General features: G+C 40.4%; 1 protein-coding gene across 3 annotated transcripts in view; it reads left to right on the top strand.

Moving 5' to 3' along the window:
- The first annotated feature begins 483 nt into the window (after positions 1-483).
- EPHA4 (EPH receptor A4) overlaps positions 484-26,472 on the top strand; it is a 153,271-nt gene continuing 127,282 nt past the window's right edge. For 2 of the 3 annotated variants that reach the window (XM_063647998.1, XM_063647999.1), the window contains exons 1-3: positions 497-630; positions 4,049-4,116; positions 8,221-8,884. In XM_063647998.1, the coding sequence (XP_063504068.1) occupies positions 540-630; positions 4,049-4,116; positions 8,221-8,884 (823 nt within the window). In that variant the 5' untranslated portion in view covers positions 497-539. Of the gene's footprint in view, positions 631-4,048; positions 4,117-8,220; positions 8,885-26,472 lie in introns of all 3 variants that reach the window. The other variant, XM_054478415.2, reaches the window with a different exon arrangement.

Raw genomic sequence — 26,472 nt, 5'->3', positions numbered from 1 at the left:
TGCAGCTCAGCCCGGGCGCGCTGGACGCAGACACGTCGACCCTCCTAAAGAAGCAACCGCAGGTCAATTTAGACTTCTTTTATTTCAATAAAAGAGCGTTTTCCTCCATCTTAAACCGCCCGTGGTGGGAGAAAAGGTTGCCAACCTCTTCTCTGGCTCCCCTCGGTCAATTCCGAGCTTTTCGAAGGTCCCTCCGCCGTCCAGGGGCTCGACCTTCGAGGTGACGTGGGGGATCCCGCTGGCTCCCTCCGGCAGGCGGGAGGCGGGGACCCGGCCGTGGTCGCCCCCTCGAGCCCCGGGAGACCGCGCGCCCCGTGGAGCCCGGAGGGGGCGGAACCCTGGGGCGGGCCCTGAGCGGTGAAGGCGGGGCCTCGGCCGCCCCGTCTGCGCCGCCATTGGCCGCGAGCCCCGGACTGGCGGGCTCACGTCACCGGCCGGGCCCGCCCCCTTGGCAATGTCTTCAGCCCTCTGCTCTCCTAACTTAAGCATTTATTCCACTGGGATAGAAGCGGCAGGAGCAGCGTTGGCACCGGCGAACCATGGCTGGGATTTTCTATTTCGCCCTCTTTTCGTGTCTCTTCGGGATTTGCGACGCTGTCACAGGTTCCAGGGTGTACCCCGCGAATGAAGGTAAGAGCGGGGACGGCCTTTCTGTGGTCGGGGACAGCGAGGGGCCATCGCGGGTGAGGGGTCCTTAGGAGCGCAGGGCCAGGTGGTGCGGGGGGAGCCCAGCGTGAATGGTGCGTCCCGATTCGGGAGAAGGGGGCTGAGGCGAGGGGATCCGCGAAGGCGCAGCGGGGAATCGCCGGACAGCCTGCCCCGAGGCGGTGACCCGTGCACGCGGCGGGTCTGTCCAAGTTTGTAACGAAAGGCCAAAGTTTATCAGCATCCGCCAGAGAGGCCCGCTCGAGGCGCCCCGAGGGGATGCACGGGAGACAACGCCAGGATTTAAAAAAACAAAAAATTACAAGAACCACGTCCTCTCCTGAGCCAGCCCGGGGCGAGGGGAAAACGCAGCCTGGAGCACAGTGAAGGCTTGGTGCTCCCGGATTCTAGCGAAAGCCTTTCGAGCTCTGGTTTCTACAAAGTTTCCCGAGCCCTGCGCTTCTCGGGACCGGGCTGCGGGGCCTGCTCCGCAGCGCAGCCGTCTTGGCGCCGCTCGTCAGGCGCCAGTGACCTGATTTCTAGCACCCGGAGTCAGACACCTTTCTCCTCGCCAAGCCCAGCGCCCCGAGGGTGCGATTGCGGGCCTGAGGGGCCCGAGCTCTTCGCCCCGCAGACTTGGGGAACCCGCCGGCAAGTTGAAAGCAGTCGTGTTTTAGCTTTTCGCCCCAGAATTGCACACAGTTTAGAGCTAACGTGCGAGATCGACGGGACCCATCTGGGTGCTCAGTTTTCTGTGCATCCGTTCGGACGTGCTGGGAGGATTGTATGTGCCTGTGTGTCTGTGTCGGGAGGTGGGGCGGGGCGGGGGGACGGTGATCATTCAGTTTCTGAGAAACCCAGGGAGAGACGAACTGTGTGTGTGTGTGTGTGTGTGTGTGTGTGTGTGTGTGTGCATGTCTGCGTGTGTGTGCATCTCTGCATGTGTGGTGTGTGTGTGCATGTCTGTGTGCATGTCTGCGTGTGTGTGCATGTCTGCGCTTGTCTGTGTGTGTGTGCGCGCGCGTGCAACTGCGTGTATGTAGGTGCGCGAATGCCTGCGTGGAAGCGGACGCGGAGGATTGTATGTGCGCAAATGTCCTGAGTGTGTGCGCGTGTGTTCGAGTGTATGCTAGTGCTGTGTTCCAGCGTATGCTGGTGCTCCGGCCTGCGTGCATCTAGTCTCACATCCATCTCTCATTCTTCTCCTTTCCGGCATCCATCTATCTATCCGTCCGTCCATCCGTCTATCCATCCATCCATGCATCCATCCATCTCTCCGTGCACCCGTCCGTCCGTCCATGCATCCATCCATGACGCATCCATCCACATATCTGTCCGTCCGTCCGTCCATGCATCCATCCATGACGCATCCATCCACATATCTGTCCGTCCGTCCGTCCATCCATCCCTCCATCCATCCACCCATACATCCACCCATCCATTCATCTTTCCATTTCTCCAGACATCCGTCCATCCATCCCTGTGCAATCTATCGTTTTCCCTGTTCCGAAGGAGGGAGCCAAAAACCAACTTAGCCTTGGCTGGGCAGCTGGTACCCGGAGCTCTCCAGACGGAGGCTCTGAGAGATTTATACACCTGCCCACAGACATCGCTTGGGAGGAAAGGGGCGCTCTTTCGCCCTCTAGGTCTCCCCTCTCCTTCCGACGTGGCTTCTGGTGGTTCTGGTGCCATCTCGGCCGTCGCCGCCCCTCGGTCCCTAGGGTTATTCATTCCCCTGAGCGAAATCGTGGATCCCGCGTTCTCCTGGCCACTTCACACACTTGTTAGGACGTCCCCTGAGACCTCTCTCGCCTCAGATGTAGAGACTGTTTTCTTTCTTTTTTTAAACCCCCTCTTTTTTGGGGGTGGGGGGGGAGAAAAACTTGGGAGCCCAAGACAAAAAGGCGCTGAGAGCCCTAGGCTAATGTTGAAGGGGAGGGAGGGATGTCTGTTCCCCTCCCCTCCCCCACCTCCCCCTTAAAAATTAATTCACTTTGTTGCTTTCTATTCCCATCACGTTTCCTTTTCTCCCTTTTACCCTCCCTTTCTACTCCCTCCCTTTTTTTGTAAATTGGGTCTTATTGTTTCCTTTGTGTCCCTAATCCACCTTACATAAATCCAAATGGATGTAGCGGGCTTTTCTCTAGGGACAGAGAGGAGAGAATGGTTGCGGTGGGGATGGGGTGGGGAGGGGAGAGGAGGGAAGGGGGCGGGAACTCCAGGCGGGAGCGACCCAGGGAAGGCTCTACATTTTAAAATCATTAACAGACCCCAGGAATTCAGACTCCCCAGGAAAACTAGGGGAAAGAGACTGATTTTTAACTCATTGACTTTGAGGTGAAATGAGAGGGAAAGTGGGCAGAATCCAGGGGCCTGGGGGTAAGCTTGAGTGTTGGGGTGCCATGAGTACGGATGGCGGCTTCCCATTCCCACCCCGCCCCCAACCTGAAGAGCCAGCCTGGCTGATCAAATTAATAACCCAGTGGTTCCTTTGAGGTGGGCCTTTCGACCCCCAGGACTGCAGATCTCGGTGGGAAAGAGAGGTTTTGAATTCATTCTGTCCCTTTGGATGTTCCCCTTACCTAGCGCTGTTCTAGCCTGAGCGCGGTACCGCAGCTCGGTAGGCTGTCCTCCCTTCCCCCCAAGCTTTGACGCACTCTTAGGTGTAGCACAAGCACACTAAAGCCGTTAGGCAGCACTCCATATCTAAAATTCAAGCCAGTGATTTCCTACGGGTGGAAGACGAGTCTCTGATTGTCCCCAACACATCTTGAGAAAGAGAGAATACTTTCGGTACATTTGCATTCTGATTCTGCACGTCTGGCATTCCGTCTTTCTGAAACTTTGATATTTAAAAAAGCAGCGGATACCATATTCAGGGACTATTTACTTGGTTGTGGGAGGGAAAATGTTAGGCAGAGCCTTTTCCTCACCCTTTGGATGGGATACTCTCTGATAGAAGAGAGAATTCACTTGTGGCTCTGTCACCCTGATGAGTTATGTGGTCATCTGAAACTTGCAAAAACAAATAATTCTAGTAGATACCAGACAGAGATGAATGCAGATTTTGCTCTGGAGTGTAACTGCTCTACATAGATGTATTTATCTTTTTGAATTGTACTTCAGATTCTCTATTCATCCTTTTTAGAAAAATGAATCAAGTGAGTCCTAGGATGGAATTTTAAATGCTAAGCAAGTTAAATAAATAAGAACCTGCAGATTTAAAGAGGGGGAGAAGATCAAATGAGTAATGATTATTTACATAAGTGAGCCCAAGTCTAGGTTTTGATCAGTGTTGGATATGCGCACCCTCAGCACATATGGAAACGCTCAGGCAAATGGTTTTTGTGTTATTGGCTTTTTGCAATTGGAAATTAATCTATTTTTCTTTTGTTTTTTGCAGTTACCTTATTGGATTCCAGATCTGTTCAGGGAGAACTTGGGTGGATAGCAAGCCCTCTGGAAGGAGGGGTAAGTCCTGAGTTGCTCTCTGATCCAAAGGGTAAAAAAGGAGTGATTAGCAACTTTCTGAGAGTCCTAATGGCTTGATTCTTGTTGATTGTGGTGAGGGGGTCAGATTTCCGCTGTGGCCTATGAAGTGAATTACGCTTTGTTGGAGAAATCCTATACTCCTTTTGGATCACTCTGTCATGGAAGAACTAGAAACCAAAAGGGCAGAAAGCGGTTTCAAAATTAGGAGACTGGTGGAGGCACAGACTTAGATGCCTATTTAAAACTAAAATACCAACAGGAAATATGATCCGGGGACCAAACTAGAATTTATGCCTGTCACTGTGATGGCTGTGAAGTCCTGACAAGGTTAATTTAAGAGCAATTGTCCTGCTTCCAGATGAAAAAAAAAAAGAATAAATAAAGATAAGAGAGAGAAGACATTTCTAATTGTACCTGCATGAACTGCAGGAAGGCTCTGTACCTTGCTCTCACTCTTAAGTCAGCTGCTGTTCTCTTGCACATTGAGAGACAGTCATGCGAACTTGTGTCCGGAAAACCCCAAGCTTGTGCATTAATGGTGCTAAATATGAAAAGTTTAAGTGTCTGTAATCTTGAAGAATCTTTGGGGATTGAGTAGGCTGGATTATAAGATCGGAAAAAAGCATCACTTCATTTCTTCTCGAATTTGTAATACTTGTCATTACTGCCTCCATCTTACTAGGTCAATGGCCACATTCTCCTCCCCCTAAATAACCAGTCAGAATGAATCAGCTTTGGAAAGAAAACAGTACAACATGTGACTGACTTCTGCCAAACTGAAATAACTCTCAAATCCTTTTAAAATTAAACAAATTATCCTACCTTCACAGGCTTGATAGTTTATGGCTGAGTCCATTGATTAAAAACAATGAGGGTGAAAGATTAGGAGTCTTTACTAGGCAAAAATTGTAATGCTAGAACCTGGCGTGGGCTCCACACCGGTCCATTGAATAAAGAATGAAGGATTTTAAAATAAAGATTCATAGAGTCTGCTATCAAGGACATATTTCAGAACTAAGACTAAGCAAGAAAATAGTCATGAAAATGGAGAATTTTAGGCTGTCTTGTTGCAAACAGATTTTGTAATCCACCTGAAAGAAAACAGATCGCCCTGTCTTCCTATTTTTTCTGCCTGAACTTGACTGCCATTGGTTTGTTCTCTCCTGAAAAATTCCAGTCTGCCCTTAAAACCATCTTTTTTAAAGGAGGGAGGAGTGATTGGCAGGCCTCTGGCAGTGTAGACAGGCTGTATTCACCGATTGCAGGCAATTGCCCTCATCCTTTGAATGTGAAGAAAGATACAGCTTTATCTTGGTGAGAGTCAGACTCATTGTTAATCCTATACCCTGGAAAGGTCACTGATTCAGGCGAGGCTTTCCCAGGCTACATGTACCAGGGGTATTTCTTGGTAGATTAAAATGTATTAGAACTGCTGGTAAAATTGAGGATGGAAAGTGTCAGTACTTGTATTAATAAATTCAATGAGCCTTATTTTTCTTACTGGCTGCTTTTCAGTTTGAAGAGAGTATATACATCCAATCAAATTTTGAACCTGACTTGTTTCACTAAATACACGTGTGAACGATATGACAGCAAGGACTGACGCATTTTAGGGTATAGTCCATAGTCTATCTAGTTTCTGGAAAGCTTTTATTGCAATTGAATATGCTGCAGACATCTTTTTTTTTCTTCTTCTTCTTCTTCTCCAGAGCTGCTGAAAGAGCACCTGGTCACTTTTTCTAGACACAAAACTTATCTTGGTTGACTTGAAGTCTATTTAAAACTATGCAGAGCTGATTGTATACAACCCAGTACTTTTAATGGGCTGGATATAAGCAGGTTTTTTTTTCTTTTCCTTAAATATTAGGCATGTAACATTTTAAGCATTATTGTAAGATAAATGAAATTTTATTTGTATATAAAAGAATTAGTCATTGCAAAATACATAGTAGCCATTGAGAAATTGTGTCAAGTTATAAAGTTTAATTAATCTCTAGATTTTATAATTGACGAGGACTTTTTTAGGCTTAAAGCAAAGGAATGAATTGGGTATCTATCAATGAGGAATGGATTGATTGTCTTTAAAAAGTTCTTTCTAGCTGAGAGTAAAAGCATATTGAGTCTTGATCATTCTAAAATCTCTGCTTGCAGTTAGGATGTTTAATGTCTTTATTCACTATTAACTTGAGATATTAATTTGGTCTGATAATGTCATTTATTTGTTGTTGTTGTTATGTTTAAAAAGAAAAAAACAAACTTGATTTGATAATACCACCAAGGAAAATATAAATTAGAATCAGAGACAATCCATTGTTTGTCTATAAGAACAACTAAGCAAGACATGAGAATTAGGGAAAGTGATGGCTCCTGATAACATCGTTGTAGCAAAAAGCTACTTTCTTGGTAATATTCACTTAAAAGAGTATATTGAGTTGCTGACACTGACGTGAAATATAAAACTAAGGGAGGATTTGTCACTGTTCCAGTGAATTGATCAATGTGGTTAGACAATTACGTTCGGGCTGCAAAGTTCATATTAGACCTGAATGAACCCTGTAGAGATACCCTATGTGCCTTCATTGATAAATGTGTTTTTCCATATTCCCATTGTTCTGAGAAGAGAAGCATGCTGAGTAGGTTTTTTTGAAGATGGGAATCTATTTTTGGATTTACATGAATTTCCTAAAATAAGTAAATTACTGGTGATTTTATTGCTTACTGGATAAAAAGAAATTTTCATCGCCACAGGGCACTTACCCCTCCTAGTTTCAACTTTTATAATGGTAGCAGATGAAAAGGATACAGAATTTTATGGCTTATGGTCCTTCACATAGTAACATTTCCATCCACTAAGAGTTTGCCAGTGCACAGTTGGGAAACCTGTTAAAAGATACATTATGATTCTATGTACTACATTGGACTGCATGGAGCTTTAAGTGGAGCTATTACAGAATACAATTTTTTTTAAAAAACTATCTTTTGTTCCTTCTAATTATATTCATATGTTTGTTAAATACTTAAGCTGATTTATAACAGATCTATATCAATGCATTACTGTAGATGTTAATGAAAAATTTGAGGCTGCCTACCAGCCTAGTAGGAGTCCCAAAAGTTTTGCTGCTTTTAGGATTATTTTTAAAAGCCATAATGACAGTGAAACTATTACTTTAGTCACAGTGAATTCTGCTGAATTCAAGTTGTCCTACCATTAGATTCTTTGTGTTAGGAAGTGGAATACAAAGAAAATGGTACCATATCCTTTCATTTTCTTGGGCCTTCAGTCATAAACACCGCTTGCTATTTTATTTTTAATGCCCATGGAAGAGTTAGAAGCAAAGCATGTCTGTTTTCTAGTTTTGTTATTTGTCTATGTTTTAAAAATGAGAACACGTACAAATTTTTTAATTGAATACACAGTCTTGAAAAGTTGTCTACTGTTATAAATGATAGCATATTTGAGAAATACAGCCATAAAATTTACTCCCTGTCTTCCTAGGATTACTGAAACCAGAATGGTGGGATTTTCTTTTCACCTTTAAAGAGTAGTGAGGGTGCCAAAAAAATCAATTGCCTTTTTTTTTTTTTTTTTTTTTAAGGTATTAGAGAGCAAAGTTCTGACAGGAGCACTACTAATTAACTGATAATTGTCTTCCTTTGGCAAGCTCTGCTCTTCCTGCCCTTAATTTGCTGGTCTGTGCTCAGTGGTTGAAACAATACACATACTAGTTTTTCATTTATGAGTAAATTTGAACTGTTGCCACTTGAAATTGTAGCTGTTGTAATAGGTGAATTTGAGGTTGTTGGACCACCACAAGGAACTGCTGAGAACTCACAAGCAGTAAATCCACCATTGCCTCTGGATTTCAGGCAAAAGATTGAAACAATTAAACAAACAAACACACTTCCTCAATAAAATATTATCTTATCTCTCATAAGATCCTTTATTAGTGATGATTGGTGCTCAGTAGTTTGCTTCATTATTGAAAGAAAAATAATCAGGTGTCCTATGAGAATAAAATGGGATTGACAAATCACTGCATGATGAAACTTTGTAGTTGATACATCTGCTTTGGATCTTTGCAGTGGGAGGAAGTGAGTATCATGGATGAAAAAAATACACCAATCCGAACCTACCAAGTGTGCAATGTGATGGAACCCAGCCAGAATAACTGGCTACGAACTGATTGGATCACCCGAGAAGGGGCTCAGAGGGTGTATATTGAGATTAAATTCACCTTGAGGGACTGCAATAGTCTTCCGGGCGTCATGGGGACTTGCAAGGAGACGTTTAACCTGTACTACTATGAATCAGACAACGACAAAGAGCGTTTCATCAGAGAGAACCAGTTTGTCAAAATTGACACCATTGCTGCTGATGAGAGCTTCACCCAAGTGGACATTGGTGACAGAATCATGAAGCTGAACACCGAGATCCGGGATGTAGGGCCATTAAGCAAAAAGGGGTTTTACCTGGCTTTTCAGGATGTGGGGGCCTGCATCGCCCTGGTATCAGTCCGTGTGTTCTATAAAAAGTGTCCACTCACAGTCCGCAATCTGGCCCAGTTTCCTGACACCATCACAGGGGCTGATACGTCTTCCCTGGTGGAAGTTCGAGGCTCCTGTGTCAACAACTCAGAAGAGAAGGATGTGCCAAAAATGTACTGTGGGGCAGATGGTGAATGGCTGGTACCCATTGGCAACTGCCTATGCAACGCTGGGCATGAGGAGCGGAGCGGAGAATGCCAAGGTAAGAGGGTCCATATTGTAGTTTTTTCACTGGGGCTTAGTGCAAGTAATTAAATCAGAGATGAGACTAAATGGAGTAAAGCCAGTAATTAGTAGCCCCTGTGGGATGTGGTGGGACATAGGGGTCTAATGAGCAAGTGCTATAGCTCCAGGTGGCAAAGCTAAGACTTTTCTAATACTGACAAAATAAATGATGCTGCTGTAATCAGCAGAAAGCCAAACACATTTGCTAACAGGCACTTATATCTGAACTGGCTTGATGCGCCCTTGGAAATGTAAATGAACAAGCTGAAGAAACAGCCTTGATTGATCCTTACTTAAAGAGGGCGGACACATTTTTGAGCCATAGTTTTCCTGTCTATGGACTTGGTAAAATGACAAAGATAGTAAATATCTCCCGTCTTCTGCTTATGTGCATGAATGATCTAAATGTGAAATTAGGATTAAGTTGTTCCAGTTCCCTCCCACTGACTAAAATCGAGTGAAGAAAGTCCATTTTTTCTTTCTGCCTTGTGGACCAGTGGAGATGCGACCCAACAAAGTGGAGTGACATTGCTTCAAGTACATTCTGTTCCCTGAGCACCCACTGATGGGTTCTCTAAATGAAATTAATCTTGATGAAAGACCTCTTTATTTCTCTTAGGAGGTGGTAATTAAGCAAGCAAGAGTCTTCTTCTTTGATCTGTGGTCAGAAGCAATAGCAAATTTTGACCCAGTTTGCTATTGATTTCAGTTATTGAGTTTTTGAAGAAATCTATGTATTTTTATCACGTTAATTAATACTTACCATATTTCTAAGTGGATTTTTTTTTCTCACCTAAGGTTCAGTGTATGCAATTTATTCTTGCCTATTACCCCTTCCTGTCAGAATACTGGGGAGTGTATAAAGTCCTTTGCTTTACAGAAACTTTATATCTGAGTAAGAGATGAGAGTAATTCCTACTTATACAGATTGTTTGTCATGTGTGAAATAAGACTTAAAAATATCTTTTATTCCCAGTTTTTGTCTTGCTTGATATTTGTTTTTATAATAGTAGTTATCAATAGTCTGCGGCTGCCAATCCCGTTATGGTTACTACTAAATAGTTAGAGTGTAATTCTGGTCTCATCTATGGAACAATCAGATTAATCTTTTCTCCGGGTAATTGTTGAGCTGTAGATGGCATTGCCCCATGGTTCATCTGATTTGGTGGTTAAAGGGCCTGAATTACCTGACTGCCAAACAATTTGTCTGGCATTTCAACCATCTTAATGACAGGGTGGGATTAACTATGGGGGGGCAATCCACTTGATTGACTGAAAATCCAGTTAGAACCTGAAGAAAATTGCATTTTTTGGTGATTTGGTGTCATAAAGTTACATGTTACTCCTTTCATAGTTTACACTTTTCTGAAGTGGCATTCCTGCATAGCTATAGTTATTTCTAGGAGTAACTAACAGTGAATGCTGTTTCGTTTTGTGGTAAATAGAACAAAGAGTGGCTATCTTTTCTGTTGACTCAGTGTTAAAAATAAAAAAAAAAAAAAAGGAAATGTGTAAATTTAAAAGTTTACAAGTTGGAATTTAAGGATTTTTAAAATAAAGATTAAGGCCTCGAATTTTGGTTTGCTCTTGACTTAGCAACTACTAGATAAGCTGTACTGAATTGATAACCCAAAGTATATTCCAGTATTAATATAAGAAAATATGTGAGTGCATTGTTACTGGCAACTAAATTACTATGATCATAGCAGGAACAGTGAAATGAGCAGGGCAATGACATGCCATCACGTTTTAGAGTAAATTATTCTGCCTTTTCCATTTTGTAAGACAGGACCTGCACATCTTCACATGTCAAGATTCTTTTATATATTTTTTAAAAAACAACATTGGCTTCCATTTCCTGCTAAAATGTTCACTCTCAGCATTAGCACGTCTTTGTGTATCTAATGTCATTGATTTTCAGTTGTCACAGAGCCTAGTAACTCATACATTGCTACAATGTGAAACTCCTTGACATTTTTACAGCCAAAATTAGAAAGAAAAGAGAAAAAGATGTGGGCAAAGTGAATATAAAGGCAATCGAACATTTTTCTGGTTTGCTTTATGGAAATAGTCTTGGGGGATCCAGTTAATCACGTGGGTCCTCGAAGGGGAGGAATTTAGAGTTTCAGATCTAGTCCACTTCTGAGCAAGCTGTTCCTAACATGAGGCCAGATATTTAACAGAAGAAGAAGGTGGATTGAGTCGTTTTTGAGAAACTTAAGTGTTTTCAGGCATGTCAACCAAGTTTGTTTTTGTTTTTTGTTTTTGTTTTGCTTTTATTTTTGTTTTGTTATTTTGCTTTTTTTTCCTGCTAATAAAATGATTAACTCTTTCAAGACACTTTTTGCACAAGACCTTGCCCTTTGTTTGCTTGTTTGTTTCTGTTATTGCCATGTAAAAATTTCTGATGTAGTTAGGTAAGAAAAAACTTGAATGACAAAGGATTCCAAGCTTGAGTGAGACTTTATTTATTTATTTATTTATTCATTTTGAGATGGAGTCTAGCTCTGTCGCCCAGGCTGGAGTGCAGTGGTGCGATCTTGGCTCACTACAAGCTCTGCCTCCCGGGTTCACGCCATTCTCCTGCCTCAGCCTCCCAAGTAGCTGGGACTACAGGCGCCTGCCACCACGCCCGGCTAATTTTTTGTATTTTTAGTAGAGACAGGGTTTCACCGTGTTAGCCAGGATGGTCTCCATCCCCTGACGTCATGATCCACCCGCCTTGGCCTCCCAAAGGGCTGGGATTACAGGCGTGAGCCACCGCGCCCGGCCAGAGTGAGACTTTTAAAAGATGATTTGAGACTCTAAAAGTCTTAGGAGTAATAAAAACAGTTGGCCCTATCCTTGATATCACGACAGGCATCAAGAGTAGCACCCAGGCACAATGGAAATAATATAGAGACAAGTAAAGATGTATGAATTTGGTCACTTAGCTAGACGACCTTGAGCATGTTTCTTAAGCCCTGTGAGCCTTGGTTTGTTCATCCATAAAATGGGATGATAATAGTTATATTTAGTTTGCAGACTTGCGATGAGGACTTGGGGTTGTAGGATTGGTAAAAGTCACCTCATAGATCATGCAACAACTTGATACTAGCATTTCTGTTGTCATTGTGCTCTTCCCAAGGTCATAGCTCTTGACTTTTAGGAGCATTGAGTTGAAATAGTAGAAGGAAAATCCATCCCCTGACCACTCCTTGATATCAAGGCTAAAGATAGGCAGCATCTCTCTCCTTTGCCCTAACAAATAATAATATAGATTTTCACACTTTGTATTGAAAATATTAGTTGGAGGATGTCATTTTTTTTTCCTCCTCGATAGGAAAGAGAAATTTCCTTTGAACTAGCGAAAAGCGACTTGTGGGTAGGACAAGAGAGAGGGTGTAAAGAAAGCTTAAGAAGGAATATAAAGGAAAACTGGCCAAGTCTTCAGAACTCTGGCAGCAGGTTCCTCCCCAATTGTCTTTTCAATGGTTCTACTGTGGCAGGACAAATAGAAGAACAGGTGAAAGGTCACCTACTTCCTCATCCATCTTCCTTGGGGTCCGGGAGGTCAGAGCGAAGATTGATTAAGATCTTAAATGTTTGACAAAGGATCCTTGGGCAAAAATGGGCAGGGCGGGCGGGGGCCTGGGGTGTGCTGTTGTTTGACTCTAACCCTGATCATCCACTGGAGTCGTCAAAGGACCTTGGGGACAGAACTACACTTCCTCTTGCAGTTCCTACCCCCAGCAGTACATGCTAATGGAGAGGAAGGATGAGGGCAGGGGGATGGTGGCTTTGCCCTCTGAGGCAGCCACAAGTTCATTCTGCTCTTGAATAACATTTTCTGAAATGATTTGGCTTGGTCTCAGTAGAACAACAATGTGTGTGAGCTACTTACCCATCTTCTCAAGGAGAATGTATCCCAGGAGTTAGCAGCCCTTTGAACTTGCCTAGTGATTGGATGCAGAGGATAATATAATGATTCTAGTTAGTCCTGCTTCCAGGCCACATCAGACTGTTGGAAAAAGGAAACAAAATCTACTTCAGACATCTCCTTCCGGACAGACATACCCCTAATGAAGAAATGTTCCAGATGTTTTACAGGACTGTTTTCATTACTTTAGAAATAGTAAGCAGAAGGAAGAGAGGAAAATATTCCATTAAAATTTTTTTAAATTTATTTTTTATTATTGGTTTTTTAACATAAGGGATGAAGTCTCGCTCTGTTGTCTAGGCTGGTCGTGAACTCCTGGCCTCAAGTGATCCTACCTCAGCCTCTCAAAGTGCTGGGATTACAGGTGTGAGCCACCTCACCCAGCCAAAAAGATTCTTTATTAGCGTATTTTTTGCTTAATTAAAAAGCTGAAAAATGAAAGGAAAGCTCCAGATTTTCTCTTTGGGAAATATTGATTGGCAGTTTTCAGAGCATACATATAAAAATAATACCAATAAAAACATTCTTTTGGAGTCACTCTTAAGGCCAAACAATTACAACTGTGACAAAATTAAGCTAGGTAAGAATCAAGCCTTGCTGAAGTATATACAATTTTGTTGTATATTGAGGTCATCAATATTAAAATGTACTCATATCAACAAAAGGTATCATATTAAAAGCTTTTTAAAGAAAGAGCAAGATAGAAATGTTCCAATGGTTTTAAAATAAACAGACTTGTGCTCTGAAAAGAGGAAGAGAGCTATGTCAAAAAAAATGATTACTTTTCTTTTTTCAACTGTACTATAGAAGGAGCTTAGGAGAAAGAAGTAATGGAAAGGAAGTATTTAAAATCTAGTTCACAGAGATGCTGCTTCCATATCTTTTGCACTGTTGAAATTTTTCCTCTACCTTTGAATCATATCATTAAGAATCAATTGCTTGAATCACATGGCTGCTTTTATCTCCGGCTTTGAAGCATGGCTGTGATCACTGAAAAAATGTAATTCTTTATCTATAAGAGAGCAGCGTTTAATTATTGTCCTTTTTCTGATATACCTTTTTTTTTCCTCTTTGTGTGACCAGGCTGCCTTTGTGAGCGTGAATCATGCAATAGTCTCTATTTGGGGTTCACCAAAGCATCGCATAGGAATTATCTCAGTTAGGGATTTTTGAATATGGTATTCAGGATTTGATGACTTATTTTAGACTAACTGAGCTTCCTTGTATCTTTCAGAAATGAATTAAGCCATAATTATTCTGTTAAGATTTGAGCCTCTAGGAAAAAGCCTGCTTAAGTGATTTTTCAGGTACTGCTGTGCAAAGCAGGGGTGGTCATGATGTAAGTTTGACTTTCACATAACTGAACTTTACTAGTTAACGGTGGAGGGGGAACGGGTAATTGGTAAATTTAACATTAGCAAAGGACTGCATGCTTGTCAGATAAATTTCTTATATAGAATTACATAAAGTAAAAATTGTAAGTCTTCCATTCCCTGCCCCCACACACATACACACCCACACCCACCCATACATACACACACACAGTTTTCAAAAGCTTACTCCAACATTTTACAAGTTACCATTTTTCACAATTTGGCAGGCAACTCAAATATAGCCATATACATGTATTTTTAAAATAATGGAATCATCCTTGTAATTGTCATCCTGTTCTCAAATATAGCCATATACATGTGTTTTAAAAATAATAGATGGAATCATCCTTGTAATTGTCATCCTGTTTTTATGATGCTTGACTGTTATAGACATCACTGTACATTAGAGAATATAGCTTTTCTTAATTCTCCTTCATTGAAGATTAATATTCTGTAGTATAAGTATGCCATGCTTTATTTAATCTTTTCCTTATTGGTAGATATCTAGGTTGTCTCAGTATTTCCTGGTAATATTTTTAAACTAACACTTTAATGTGTAATCATACATGTATATTTTTGTTAAAACATTGAATGATTAACCTTGCTTTGCTATTTTTCTGCCTTTATCTTGGACATATGAATTTAGTAGAACTTTCTTATGAGAATGTCAGTGGGGGGGGGAGCATTAGGCATAACCAAAGTAGTAACATCAATTATTTGGTGGAGTTATGTTTCATGGAGTCAACATGATATGTTAAAATCTTTGCATGTGACTAATGTATTAATGAGGTCCTTGTTCATGATTTCTACTCAATTGGGTCCTTTTTAAATCATGTGTATGAATCTTCTTTACATCTGAACCTTCAAACTTCTCTGCAGCACATGAAGTTAACATACAGTTAGCACAAAATGGCCAAGAACTGCCTTTGGAGTTGAGCCACTTAATCAGATGTGCAATTGTAGACACTAACTTAGCTTCCCTAACCTCAAGTTCACGTTTGCAAATTGGTGGCAATAGTATGTTATTATATATGACACACATATATGCATGAATGTATAAAGGGCCTGGCACAGTGCCTAGAATCATTAAAATGCTTAGAAAGTGAAAATGGTTACTCTTATTTTTATTGTTGTTAGATAGAAATGTGGTGACAATATGGGCTGTTTGATCAATCCAACAAAGAAACCATTTCATTTAGGTTCCAGAGTAGAGAGTTTTTTGTTTGGTTGGTTTTGATCTTTTGAGGAGGCAATGGTGACAAATACAGGGAAGAGTGAAGGGATGGTACCAAATGGCTGGTCTTGTCTACATTGATCCAATTCTCTGTGCCCCAAGTCACTGTGGTTCTCCATGTGGTCCAGCTATGTTCCCCAAGACCATTTCATGTGGTCTGCAAGGTCAAAACTTTCTTAATAACACTAAGATGTTATTTGCCTTTTTTTTCTAATTCTCTCATGAGTGAACAGTGGAGTTTTCCAGAAGCTAACTGATGTATGATAATGTTATTAAGTTGAATACAGAAGCAAATACAGTGATCCCCTTTAACCTCGGGGGATATGTTCCAAGACCCTCAATAGATGCTGAAAGCTCAAATAGTACCAAACCCATATACATTATGTTTTTTCCTATACATATGTACCTATGCTAAAGTTTAAGTTATAGATTAAGCAAAATAAGAGAATGCCAACAATAATAATAAAATAGAACAATTATAACAATATATCTTAATAAAAATTATGTGAATATAGCCTCTCTCTATCGTTTTTTCTATCCCTTTCTCAAAAATATTTTACTGTACTGTACCTTCTTCGGTAGGCAAAACCATAGAAAGCCAAATCATGGATATGAGGAGACTACTATAAAAGAATCTGGTTGTCCTCTATTAAGCCAGACATTCAAGAATATGAAAAAAAAAAAGTAGTGGCTGGGCGCAGTGGCTCACGCCTGTAATCCCAGCACTTTGGGAGGCTGAGGCAGGTGGATCACGAGGTCAGGAGTTTAAGACCAGCCTGACCAATACGTTGAAACCCCATCTCTACTAAAAAAAATACAAAAATTAGCTGGGCATGGTGGTGTGAGCCTGTAGTCCCAGCTACTCGGTAGGCTGAGCCAGGAGAATCGTTTGAACCCGGGAGGTGGAGGTTGTAGTGAACCAAGATCTCACCACTGCACTCCAGCCTGGGCGATACAGCGAGACTCTGTCTCAAAAAAAAAAAAAAGAAAGAAAGAAAGTAGTAAAACAATGTCACTTTTCTCACTAAGTTTACTTTTGTTTTGGACAACAGTGTTTCAAATATGCTATTTGTGTTAACATGTCATGAGTGAATTGTTATTTTTCAATGAATTAAAAATAATTTAAAAATTTATTTTTCAGTTTCAATTTGTATTGGTAAATATTAGTGGTTATAACTCACACACACGAAAACATTCTCGATAATTTTTGAGAGTGTAAAATGTTTGAGAGTTCGGTTCTGAGGCCGAAAATGTTGAGAACCACTGCACCTAGTCCATCACCTTTTAGTTTCTTTGGAAGGTAACACAGACTGCACTTCTGCAAGTCATGGAGAGGCTTCAAAAATGAAAATGAAATAAAGCTCTGAAAACTTTTTCATAATCTGAGAGACTTAGGTAGTTTAGAGGAATGACATTTTATTTACTCAACCCTTTAGAGGTTTCTATAAAATTAGGCAGCAATTTATAGCTCTTGGCTTTTTAAAAACTGGTTATCTGTGTCCAATAACATGGCTCAGTGCTCCCTTTAGTTTTATTGTGCTTGTGAGAAGGAATGATTAAAGAAGGCCTCAGCTGTCCCCTGGACCCTGAGGGACTGTATCTTTTTCACTTAAGGCATAAAAGCTTTCTCCCTATATCCCATTACCGCTGGTACCTCTGAGCTGTTTTGGGGAGGAGAACAGGTGAGGTCACTTGGTTCCATGATCTGGAGGGTAATTAAGAATCCCATGACTAAATGAACATTTTATGAATATTCAGGGTCTGTTGCTTTTTCCTGGGAAACACACATGTTGGTACTTCTTACAACTCCCTTTGGAGACCCCAGCCTTTTCTGGGTGAATGCAGGTCGTCAGCTGTCTGCCCAGACCTGCAGTTCCAGGCAGCAGATTCTTCATTTGCATATTCTGTATTCGTCCTCATGCAAAACAGCACACCCATTTCCCCCTTTCACAAAGGCAATGAGGGCTTCCTTTGGAAACCACAGCCAAAATCTCCTTCTGTTTATGCAGAGCCCAATGATTTAGACACCATGCAAATTAATTCGGTTTTGATTTGAATGCTTCCAGAGATCAGGGGTGGGAGGCAGAGAGGAGACTTTGCACAGGGCTCTTTTCATGCACCCTCTGCCCCCAGTGTGGCTGGTTGTCACTCTCCGGCCCCCCTGCCCCATGCAAAATAACCCAAGTCCCTGCTGCTCATTTCATTTTGACCTTTGGAAAAGGAACCCAGCCTTGGTGAACCCTTTGGCTTGTCTGTTTAGTGACAGCTTCAGCTGGAATCTTGCTGTTCTTTCTGAGGTGGGAGGGGATGGCACTATTCAGATTATGCTAGGAATGTTCAGAAGTGTCCCAACAAAGGGCTTTAAAAAATTGTAAAGTAAAAGATACAATTCTTTGAAAAAGAATTGTCAGAGCTCAGGAAGTTCTGAAAATAGGCCTTAGGTCACTAATGGACTGGAGTCCATTCATGCCATCAATGAGTAGATATTTAAAGTCTGTGATGTACAAATCACCACTGGGATTTTCATCTGTGTTTCTTCATCTATGAACGAATACATCAATCTTCTTACCTAGAATCACAATTAAAATTTCATATTTTCACTTACGTCCCCAGATAAAATTCTTTAAAATGTGTATTGACTATAATTCTGTTCCTTATTATATTTGTGGATTCACTTTTGGTTGAATATTGTCTTTTGTTTCTGTCTCCCTCCCCACTCCCCCCAGTGTCTCCAAATTTACTTATTTTTTAACCTTACCTTTATTCCTTCTAGAATGGGAAGGCAAGCATACTGCATATTTTACCTAACAAACTTAACTCTGGTTGAAACCAGCACTATCTTCTGAAAGGCCACGATCATATACGCATTCTATAAACTAGAAGAAGAGGACTTTGCATGAAATGTTTTTGAAGTTCAATTAGACTTGAGTTCAAACTAATTTCACAGAGCAGAAAACGGGCATAGCTAGACGTTGCAGTCTAATTAAGTAAAAGCAAGGTCAGTTAAAACAACATCTAAATGTGGAAGAGCTTTGCTTTTGCTCCACATGGTCTGACAAAGTTTGATGATGCTGTTCAAAGTCCATTTGGGATGGATTATTAGGATTAAAGAGCGGCAGAATGCTCTGTACATGGTGTGTTCCCTGGTGTCATTAGTGGATGAGAAAATTCAGCTGCTTATCTGGCTCTTGTTTCTCAGGATGGATTTAAACAGACCCACACTTCTCAAAGGTGATCTTACTAACCTCTTCTTAATAAGTTACAGATCTCAAATTGCTCAAAATCCTTAAAATACCATTTGAAGTAAGTTGATTGATAATTGTCATTTCCCTTCCATTTACAGATATTTTCTGCACCAGTACAAAGCTGTGGTACAGTTTCTTAATTACCCAGATAATCCTGTTTGCTTGTATTTTTAAACTATGAAGTGCTGGGTAATTATTCAATTCTTAATAGAAGGCAAATGGCAATGTAAACAATAATTAGGATGTTAGACAGACTAATGCGCTTCAAAGCAAATTGGATTTTTTTCATACTGTTCAGCATGAAGTCCCATAAAGCTAACAATTTAGAAGCAAGGCGAAAAAGGTTCCATGTTGTTCATATTTTATGACGTTATCTCTTTATGGCTTATTTCTGTGAATTGCAGTTTGCCCCAACGAAGCTGCCTGTGCCCAAGCCAAATGTTTCTGTAACAATCGCTTCCCTGCTGTTTGACATTTGGCTATGTTCTCCCAGGGCTCCAGATTGGGCCTTTGTCTGCTTCAGATCTGAGGGGTCAGAGGTTAACAGAATACTGATTTCCTCCCATAATACCATAGCAGGTAAATATGGGCCAACCTCATGATCAGTTAAGACTCGGCTCAGTTAGGAATGCTTTTTCTCTTGGGCTTTTGTCTTTAAGAACTTCCCTGATTTAAGACTTCACGTTTCCCAGCTATTGCTTTCCACAGTGGATTCTTCATTAGAATTGCAGCCGTCTCTTTTATGTGATTTCTTCCTTTAATAACCATTCACAACTAACAATATATCCCCAGAAATACCTGAGCTGAAAACTACGGGCAAATCATTGCTTTTGACGAATTAATTTTACAAACTGAATATGGTAATACTTTGCAATCTTTAGGCCCTCAATTATGTCTTGTAGTCTTATCCCTACTGTATGTTTCACTGATGAAATAATAAACTGATAACAAAGGCAGTAAACAAAGATACTTTTATAATGTGGCAATTCCCCAACCCCTCCTTTTTCTTGTCTAGCCTCATGATGTGTTGCCAGTTAGAGGTGCAATTAAATGAACAATCCGTTTTATTTTCCATTTTCATCACTTATGGAGAGGCCCAAGTATTCATCAATATCAATGTTATTAATGTTTTACATCAGTTTAATTATATCAGCCTTAATTTTTCTCCCATAGACTAATGTTACTCAATAGGTTGCATCTTAATTGGTTGTGATGCATTCACAGGCTTTAGACATTTAAAATACATTTCAAACTTTCAAATTTCTCGATCGAAATTCATCAATTAATTTTAGGACATCTTTTCACGTATTAGCTATCCTGTTTGTGTTTGGCCAGCCTCTCTTGCTTTGCACTGTGAACTTGAGGCTTGGATTCATTTGTTTTCAGATTTAAGTGTTTAAAAAAGACATCTCCACTTTGAAAAACAGTTTCCTTTTGAAGTGCCCAGCTTGGCAATGGCTGAAGCAGCCCCAGGCAAATTAACATGTTAAAAGAATGGATCAATACCTTTCTGGCTCCTTTACCCTCCTCGCTGTCTTCCAAGGGAGAAGAGTTTTGAAGAACCCTAGGAGGCCCTTGACAGAGGTGCCAGGAGGCTTCAAGAGGACTGTCAGTAGCCCAAGTGGGGAACATTGACAGCTTGATCTAGTGCCCAGACCGCTTCTCCGCTGGCCATTTGAAAATGGATGCAAGAGGAATTGACAGCTTCAGAAAAGCTTTAGCAGTTCATGTAATTATGGAGAGGATTAGAAGAAAAGTGTTGGGTGACATAAGAGATCAATACAAGGGCGCTAGTTGGCTGAATTCACCTTTAGCTGTTAGGGCACTCCATTTTGTAATATTTAGCCTGTGCTTAGAGAAGAATGTTTGATAGGCTTGTTTATTTTTTTTTAGGGGTTGTGTAAACCTATGCATAAGAAAAAGAAGACATAAGCAGCTGCTGGTTTTTGCGCGCCGACTTGTAGATAATTAACAATGTAATGCTTCTAGTCCTTAAGGTGCAAAGGTACTAATTAACTAATGGGAGAGATTGAGATTTCATTACTGTGTTCTTTAACCAGGTGCCAGCCAAGAAGTGCAGTTGAAAGTAATATTTGAATATTCAGGTTTCTTTTTCAAACCCTTTCTTTTAGAACTGCTTCTCTGTTTGTATCCTAGAGTTTCAAAATAGCACTGATAACCCTAAAACAAGGTAAGAGTGTGGTTGTTTTTGTAAGAAAAAAAAAAACTCATGTTGATGGAAAAATGAAAACACCTTTGCATGAATGAAAATCGTTTTTAAAAGATTTGGAATCAACCACTGAATGGTCTCAAATGATGTGACTTTTGGAAGTTTTCCTCCGTAGGATAAAGAATGGTTAGTGTACTTAAATAAGCCCAAGTACCTAATTTATTCTAGCCTTCATACATGATTCTGGGATTCTCTTTTACAACATGTTGGAGTACAACTATTTCAATAATTTTAAATGGTTACTGAATATGACAAGAATCCTACACTATAATTTCAGCAATTGTACTAAAACTTTTTAAAAAGCATTGTTAGATCTTCTTCTAGCGAAACATAAAATCTTTTACTAAAGAGAAGTAATGTTTTACCGTACAAAAATCATAACTTTTATTGCAACTTTGAAAACTAGACATACTAAAAAGAACTCCTCCCCAAAAAGGATTGTTGACTTCTACAAGACATAGTGATTAGAAAACACAACCCACTGAGTTTTTCCAATATTTTCAATTATATCTTCTAGCCGGTTATCACTGATCTACAGGAAAGCTATTGATTTTTGTATGTTTATCTTACATCCAATCTTCTTATTGAACTATCTTGTGAATACTAATAAGTTTTCAGTTAATTCTCCGGAGTTTTCTAGAGAGCAAATAGTTTCCATTGTAAACAATTATATATGTATTTTTCTCTTATTTAAAAAATTAAGCCTCTTACTTCTAACTTTTATGTTACAACATTGGTCAGAATTTTCAGACCAGTAATAAATAATAGGGTAGATTGTGAACATCCTTATGACCAATTTTAGTGGTTATAACTTAACTATAATATCAGATCTATTTTCTTAATATCATATTAATTTTTAAACACTTCTCAGAGAGAGTGAATGTTGAATTTTGTTAAGTTTACATATTTATCTTGGTTATGTTGCTTTTTTGGTTTGTTGTATTTTGTATTTATGAGATCTAATATATTAGTAGATTTTTTCTCGTGATAAACCATAAACTCTCTTTGCATTTGTAGGAAAAAGAAAAAAGCCTTATTAGATGACAGTGAATTTTGACAAATTCTTTTGAATTCAATTTGTTAATTGAAAACAATGATTAGGAGCCAGAACTTTGGAATACCAACTGAATTTTAATCTCAGCTCTGCCACTCACTATGTGACTATGGGCTAGTTAGTAAACTTTAGTAATTTGGCTTTCTCTTCTATAAAATGGGAATAATGATACCTATTGCATGAGTATACTTAATGTTAAATAAGATAATATATCTAAGTCTCAACAAGGAAATGGTGCCTATTAAGTGTTCAGTAAGTGTCACAGTTTTTATTGTTTATTTTGAATTTCTAATAAATATCCATGTGATATTAATCTACATTCTCTCTCTCTCTCCTCCTTTCCTCAGCAAGTTTTGGTACTGTAATCGATTCATAAAATTAAAATAGTTTTACATTAAAAAATTAGCACTGTAGAATGTTAATGTGCATGAGAACTATCTTTTCTTTGCAAGTTTGAAAGATTCCACCATTAACACTGGCTCTGGACTGTGCACTTTGAATTGGGGCACTTTTCTCTATATTTACTAGACTTTAATAAAAAGTACAATAACCACAACAAAGAAACTATCTCTCAGACCTTGTTCAGTTGCTTTTCAAATCACATATGTAGATTTTCCAGCCCAATGTAGTGGATAAGTTCTTTGATTTGGTATCTTTTCAGCCTCTGTTGCCTTTATGGTGAACAGCAAAGATGACACATTGCTCTCATCCATAATTACATTATTGAAATTTCTCATTACTTGTGTAGTTTTTATTTGTTTGTTTGAGATGGAGTCTCACTCTGTTGCCCAGGCTGGTGCTATCTCGGCTCACTGCAACCTCCCCCTCCCTGGTTCAAGTAATTCCCCTGTCGCAGCCTCCCGAGCAGCTGGGATAACAGGCACATGCCACCATGCCTGGCTAATTTTCTTTTGTATTTTTACTATAGATGGGGTTTCACCATATTGACCAGGCCGGTCTCAAACTCTTGACCTCAGGCAATCTGCCTGCCTCGGCCCCCCCAAAGTGCTGGGATTACAGGCGTGAGCCCCGTGAGCCACCGCACCCAGACTTGTGTAGATCTTAAACATGCGAATTAAAGGTAATGGGTTTGTTAAACTCAGTTAGTTCATAGGCATGGTAGAGCTTCTCTTTAATCAGGAGGCCTGGCTGCCAATGAGAATTCTGGTTGAGAAAATACTTAATATCCCATTAGGGGAAGCTACTTTTTACTGCAGAGTGAATGTGGATGCAGCCCCTCTGAGCTGTGGTGCTTTACTCTCCCTTTTATCGAGAGACCAACAGCCAGAGAGAGAGGGGAGAGTGAAAGTGAGAGCAAGAATGAGAGAGAGAGACTATGAAATAACTGTTTGGAGACACATCTGGTGCTCCTTAGATCAGCAACTTTGACACAGTAATTTGTAAATACTTTACATTGGTTTTGAGGATTGGCAAGTTTCATTTTTCACATAACCACACAAATTCTGTGGGCCACAGCAGGCAGGATGAAGACCAGAGGACAGACATTGACTGACTCAGTGTAAAGAAGAACTGTTTAGCATTTTGAACTAGGCAAGAGTAGAGTGTGATGCTTTTTGAGGCATATTTTTTGGATGTGTTCACACTGGCTGCATGACCCCAGGGTAGCTAACAGTGAAAGATTGGAGGTCCTATGTTTCTTACAAGGAGCACCACTGGCATTTTGGACAGGATGATTCTTCATTAAGTAAAACTCCATGAAGAATGGAGTTTTATAGGACTCCCAAGTGGCTGGGACTACAGGAGTTATAGAGAATTTAGTAGCCCTAGTAGTCCCTGAGCACTAAATCCCAGTGTTGTCCTCAGTCATTTTGACAAGCCAAAACCTGCCCTTGCATTTTGAAATGTCCTGGGATGGATGCTAATCTCAATTATGAACTTCTAGACTATGAGGTTACTATGAGGTTACTAAGATTCTAAGATAGTGTTGAGTACTCTAGGTATTTCATATATCCTTGGGTAGACAATCTAGGTCTAAGATTTTGTAACATAGAAAAGATGGAGAAGCTCTTCCAACATCCCAGCTAGCCATCTCTCTTTCTTATTTTTATTTTCCCTAAATCTAAGAGTACGTCATAACATTTCAAAATCAATATCATGTTTCCTCCATGTATTAGTCTGTTCTTATATTGCTATAAAGAAAGACCTGAGACTGGGTGATTTATTTTAAAAAAAAACAAAAACGTGGTTTAATTGTCTCATGGTTCTGCAGGCTGTACAGAAAGCTTGGCCTCAGCAACTGCTTGGTTTCTGGTGAGGCCTCAGGAAGATTTTACTCATGTCCCAAGGGAAAGGCGAACAGGCATTCACATGGTGAGAGTGGGAGCGAGAGAAAGACAACGTCCCAGACTCTTTTTTTTTTTTGAGACGGACTCTCGCTCTGTCGCCAGGCTGGAGTACAGTGGTGTGATCTGTGATCTTGGCTCACTGCAACCTCCACCTCCCCGGTTCAAGCGATTCCCCTGCCTCAGCCTCCCAAGTAGCTGGGACTACAGGCATGCGGCACCACGCCTGGCTAATTTGTCCCAGACCCTTTTAAACAACCAGATCTGTGTGAACTAACTGAGGGAGAACTCAGTCATCACCAAGAGGATGGTGCTAACCCATTCATGAAAGATCCGCCCCCATGATCTGATCACCTCCTACCGGGCCCCACCTCCAACACTGGGAATCACATTTCAACATGAGATTCGGAGGGAAGAAACATCCAAACTATATCACTCAATAAACACGAATTGAAGAAGATAGGAAATATCTTTTGGAAGAAATTATTAACGTTTCACAAAAGCATCTGGAATGATGACCATCAGCCAAGTGCTCTACCAGTTTTAATTTATTTCATCCTTAAACAGCCTTGTAAGTCAGGTACTGTTATTATCCCCATTTTACACACAGAAAGGCCAGGGCACGAAATGATGGATGTGTTTGGCCATGTATACTACTTGACAATTTGAACCCAGATAGACTGGCTCCAGCTTACACACTTGAGAACTGTTAGAAAGAAACTTTTCCCCCAGTGCCTTGCATTCTTATATAAGGTGAGAAGAGTATTTAAAAATGCCTGAGTGATTGACTTGTTAAGAGTGTCCCGTAATTATTCTAAAATTTTTCAGATATTCACCTGCCAATGGGTGGCCCTTGTGTTATTTTGAATGGCCTTACAAAGAGCAAAATGCAGCTGCAAGGCTGGAGACCTTGTCAAAGGGTATATTACTGGGCAAATTATTCTTATTTTAACTCTGTATCACAGCAGAAACAGATGATCCCTTTTCTTTTCAACTTAAGTAATTGGGAAGTTACAAGCATAGACCCAACTTGAGAAAAGACAGAACATCATCTCATCTTAGCAGGAGGACAGCTTAACCAAATGAGAAGTTTTTGATTTCTCAAATGCTTCTGTAATAAATCTAGAGAGATTTAGAAGGAAAATCAATCTTAAAATGAGAGTGACCTTTTAATAATCTAAATGTTGGGTATGTGATTTTAAGCTGATTCAGGTAGAATATTTGTTAAACGTTTACAGAAAAAAACAATGGCAATGAACCAATTTGGAAAGCAATCCATTTATGTAATAAGAAGAAAAGGGAAAAAAGATGGAAGAAGCAATTGCTATTGGAGGTACTTGTCACTTCCTGTAGCATCCACAAGTACTTTCTCACCTTCCCCTGTTGTATTGCTACCCATGGCTTCAGTGGAAATGACTCACCTTTCAGCTCAGTAGAGCCGTTATATCCTGAATTATGATAGCCACAAAAATTTGTCCCTTTTTTTTTTTTTTTTTTTTTTTGCCCCTTAGCTATTCAGGGTCAGGTTTTCTGTTTCTTGTAACACAACCCTAATTAATACAGGAGGTCAGGCAGCATTATTTTAACATGCAGACTAGTTATCTATATACAAGTATTTCACATATGAAACATGATGTTTGCCCAGGGTGAGTAGTTCTTTTTCCAAAAGATTTCTTTATAGTACTATAAACATTGGGGACATCTTAAGTGGTTTTTTATCCTCTTTTCTCAGAGGCAGAGGGAAAGCCTCTTCTAAGCCGTAGCTTAGTGAAGCAAAAAATCTCTCTGTATAGCCTTGGAGAATATTTAAGTGGGAAGGACCTTAGAAATCCTTTAGTTAGTTCATGCTTCTCACTTTACAGACGAGGAAACTGAGGCTTAAATTAATAAAGTATATAATAAATATCAGATGGGAAGAGGTAGAGGGGAAAAAAGGAAATAAAAAGGGAAATAAAAAAGGAAATAAAAAGGGAAAAAAGGAAATAAAAGAAAAATGAGTCTTGCTTTCTTGGTAGTGTTAAAGGTAGGATAAGCTCAGAAAACACATGGGCAGCTGAAGGCAAAGTTGCGTCTGTGTATGTTTGAAGGAGGCCTTAAGGAGTGAAGTCTCATATACCCAAACCTACTCCCAACTTTAGCCTTTGGAATTAGATCAAACTTGTTCCCTCACCACAATCACTGGGGTTTCAGCTGCCCCCTCCCCGATC

This window comes from Pongo pygmaeus, chromosome 11 (genome assembly GCF_028885625.2).
Source record: "Pongo pygmaeus isolate AG05252 chromosome 11, NHGRI_mPonPyg2-v2.0_pri, whole genome shotgun sequence".
NCBI classification, from domain to species: domain Eukaryota; kingdom Metazoa; phylum Chordata; class Mammalia; order Primates; family Hominidae; genus Pongo; species Pongo pygmaeus.
The sequence above is the reverse complement of the archived record's forward strand: the minus strand, read 5'-3'. Positions and strand labels throughout refer to the sequence as shown.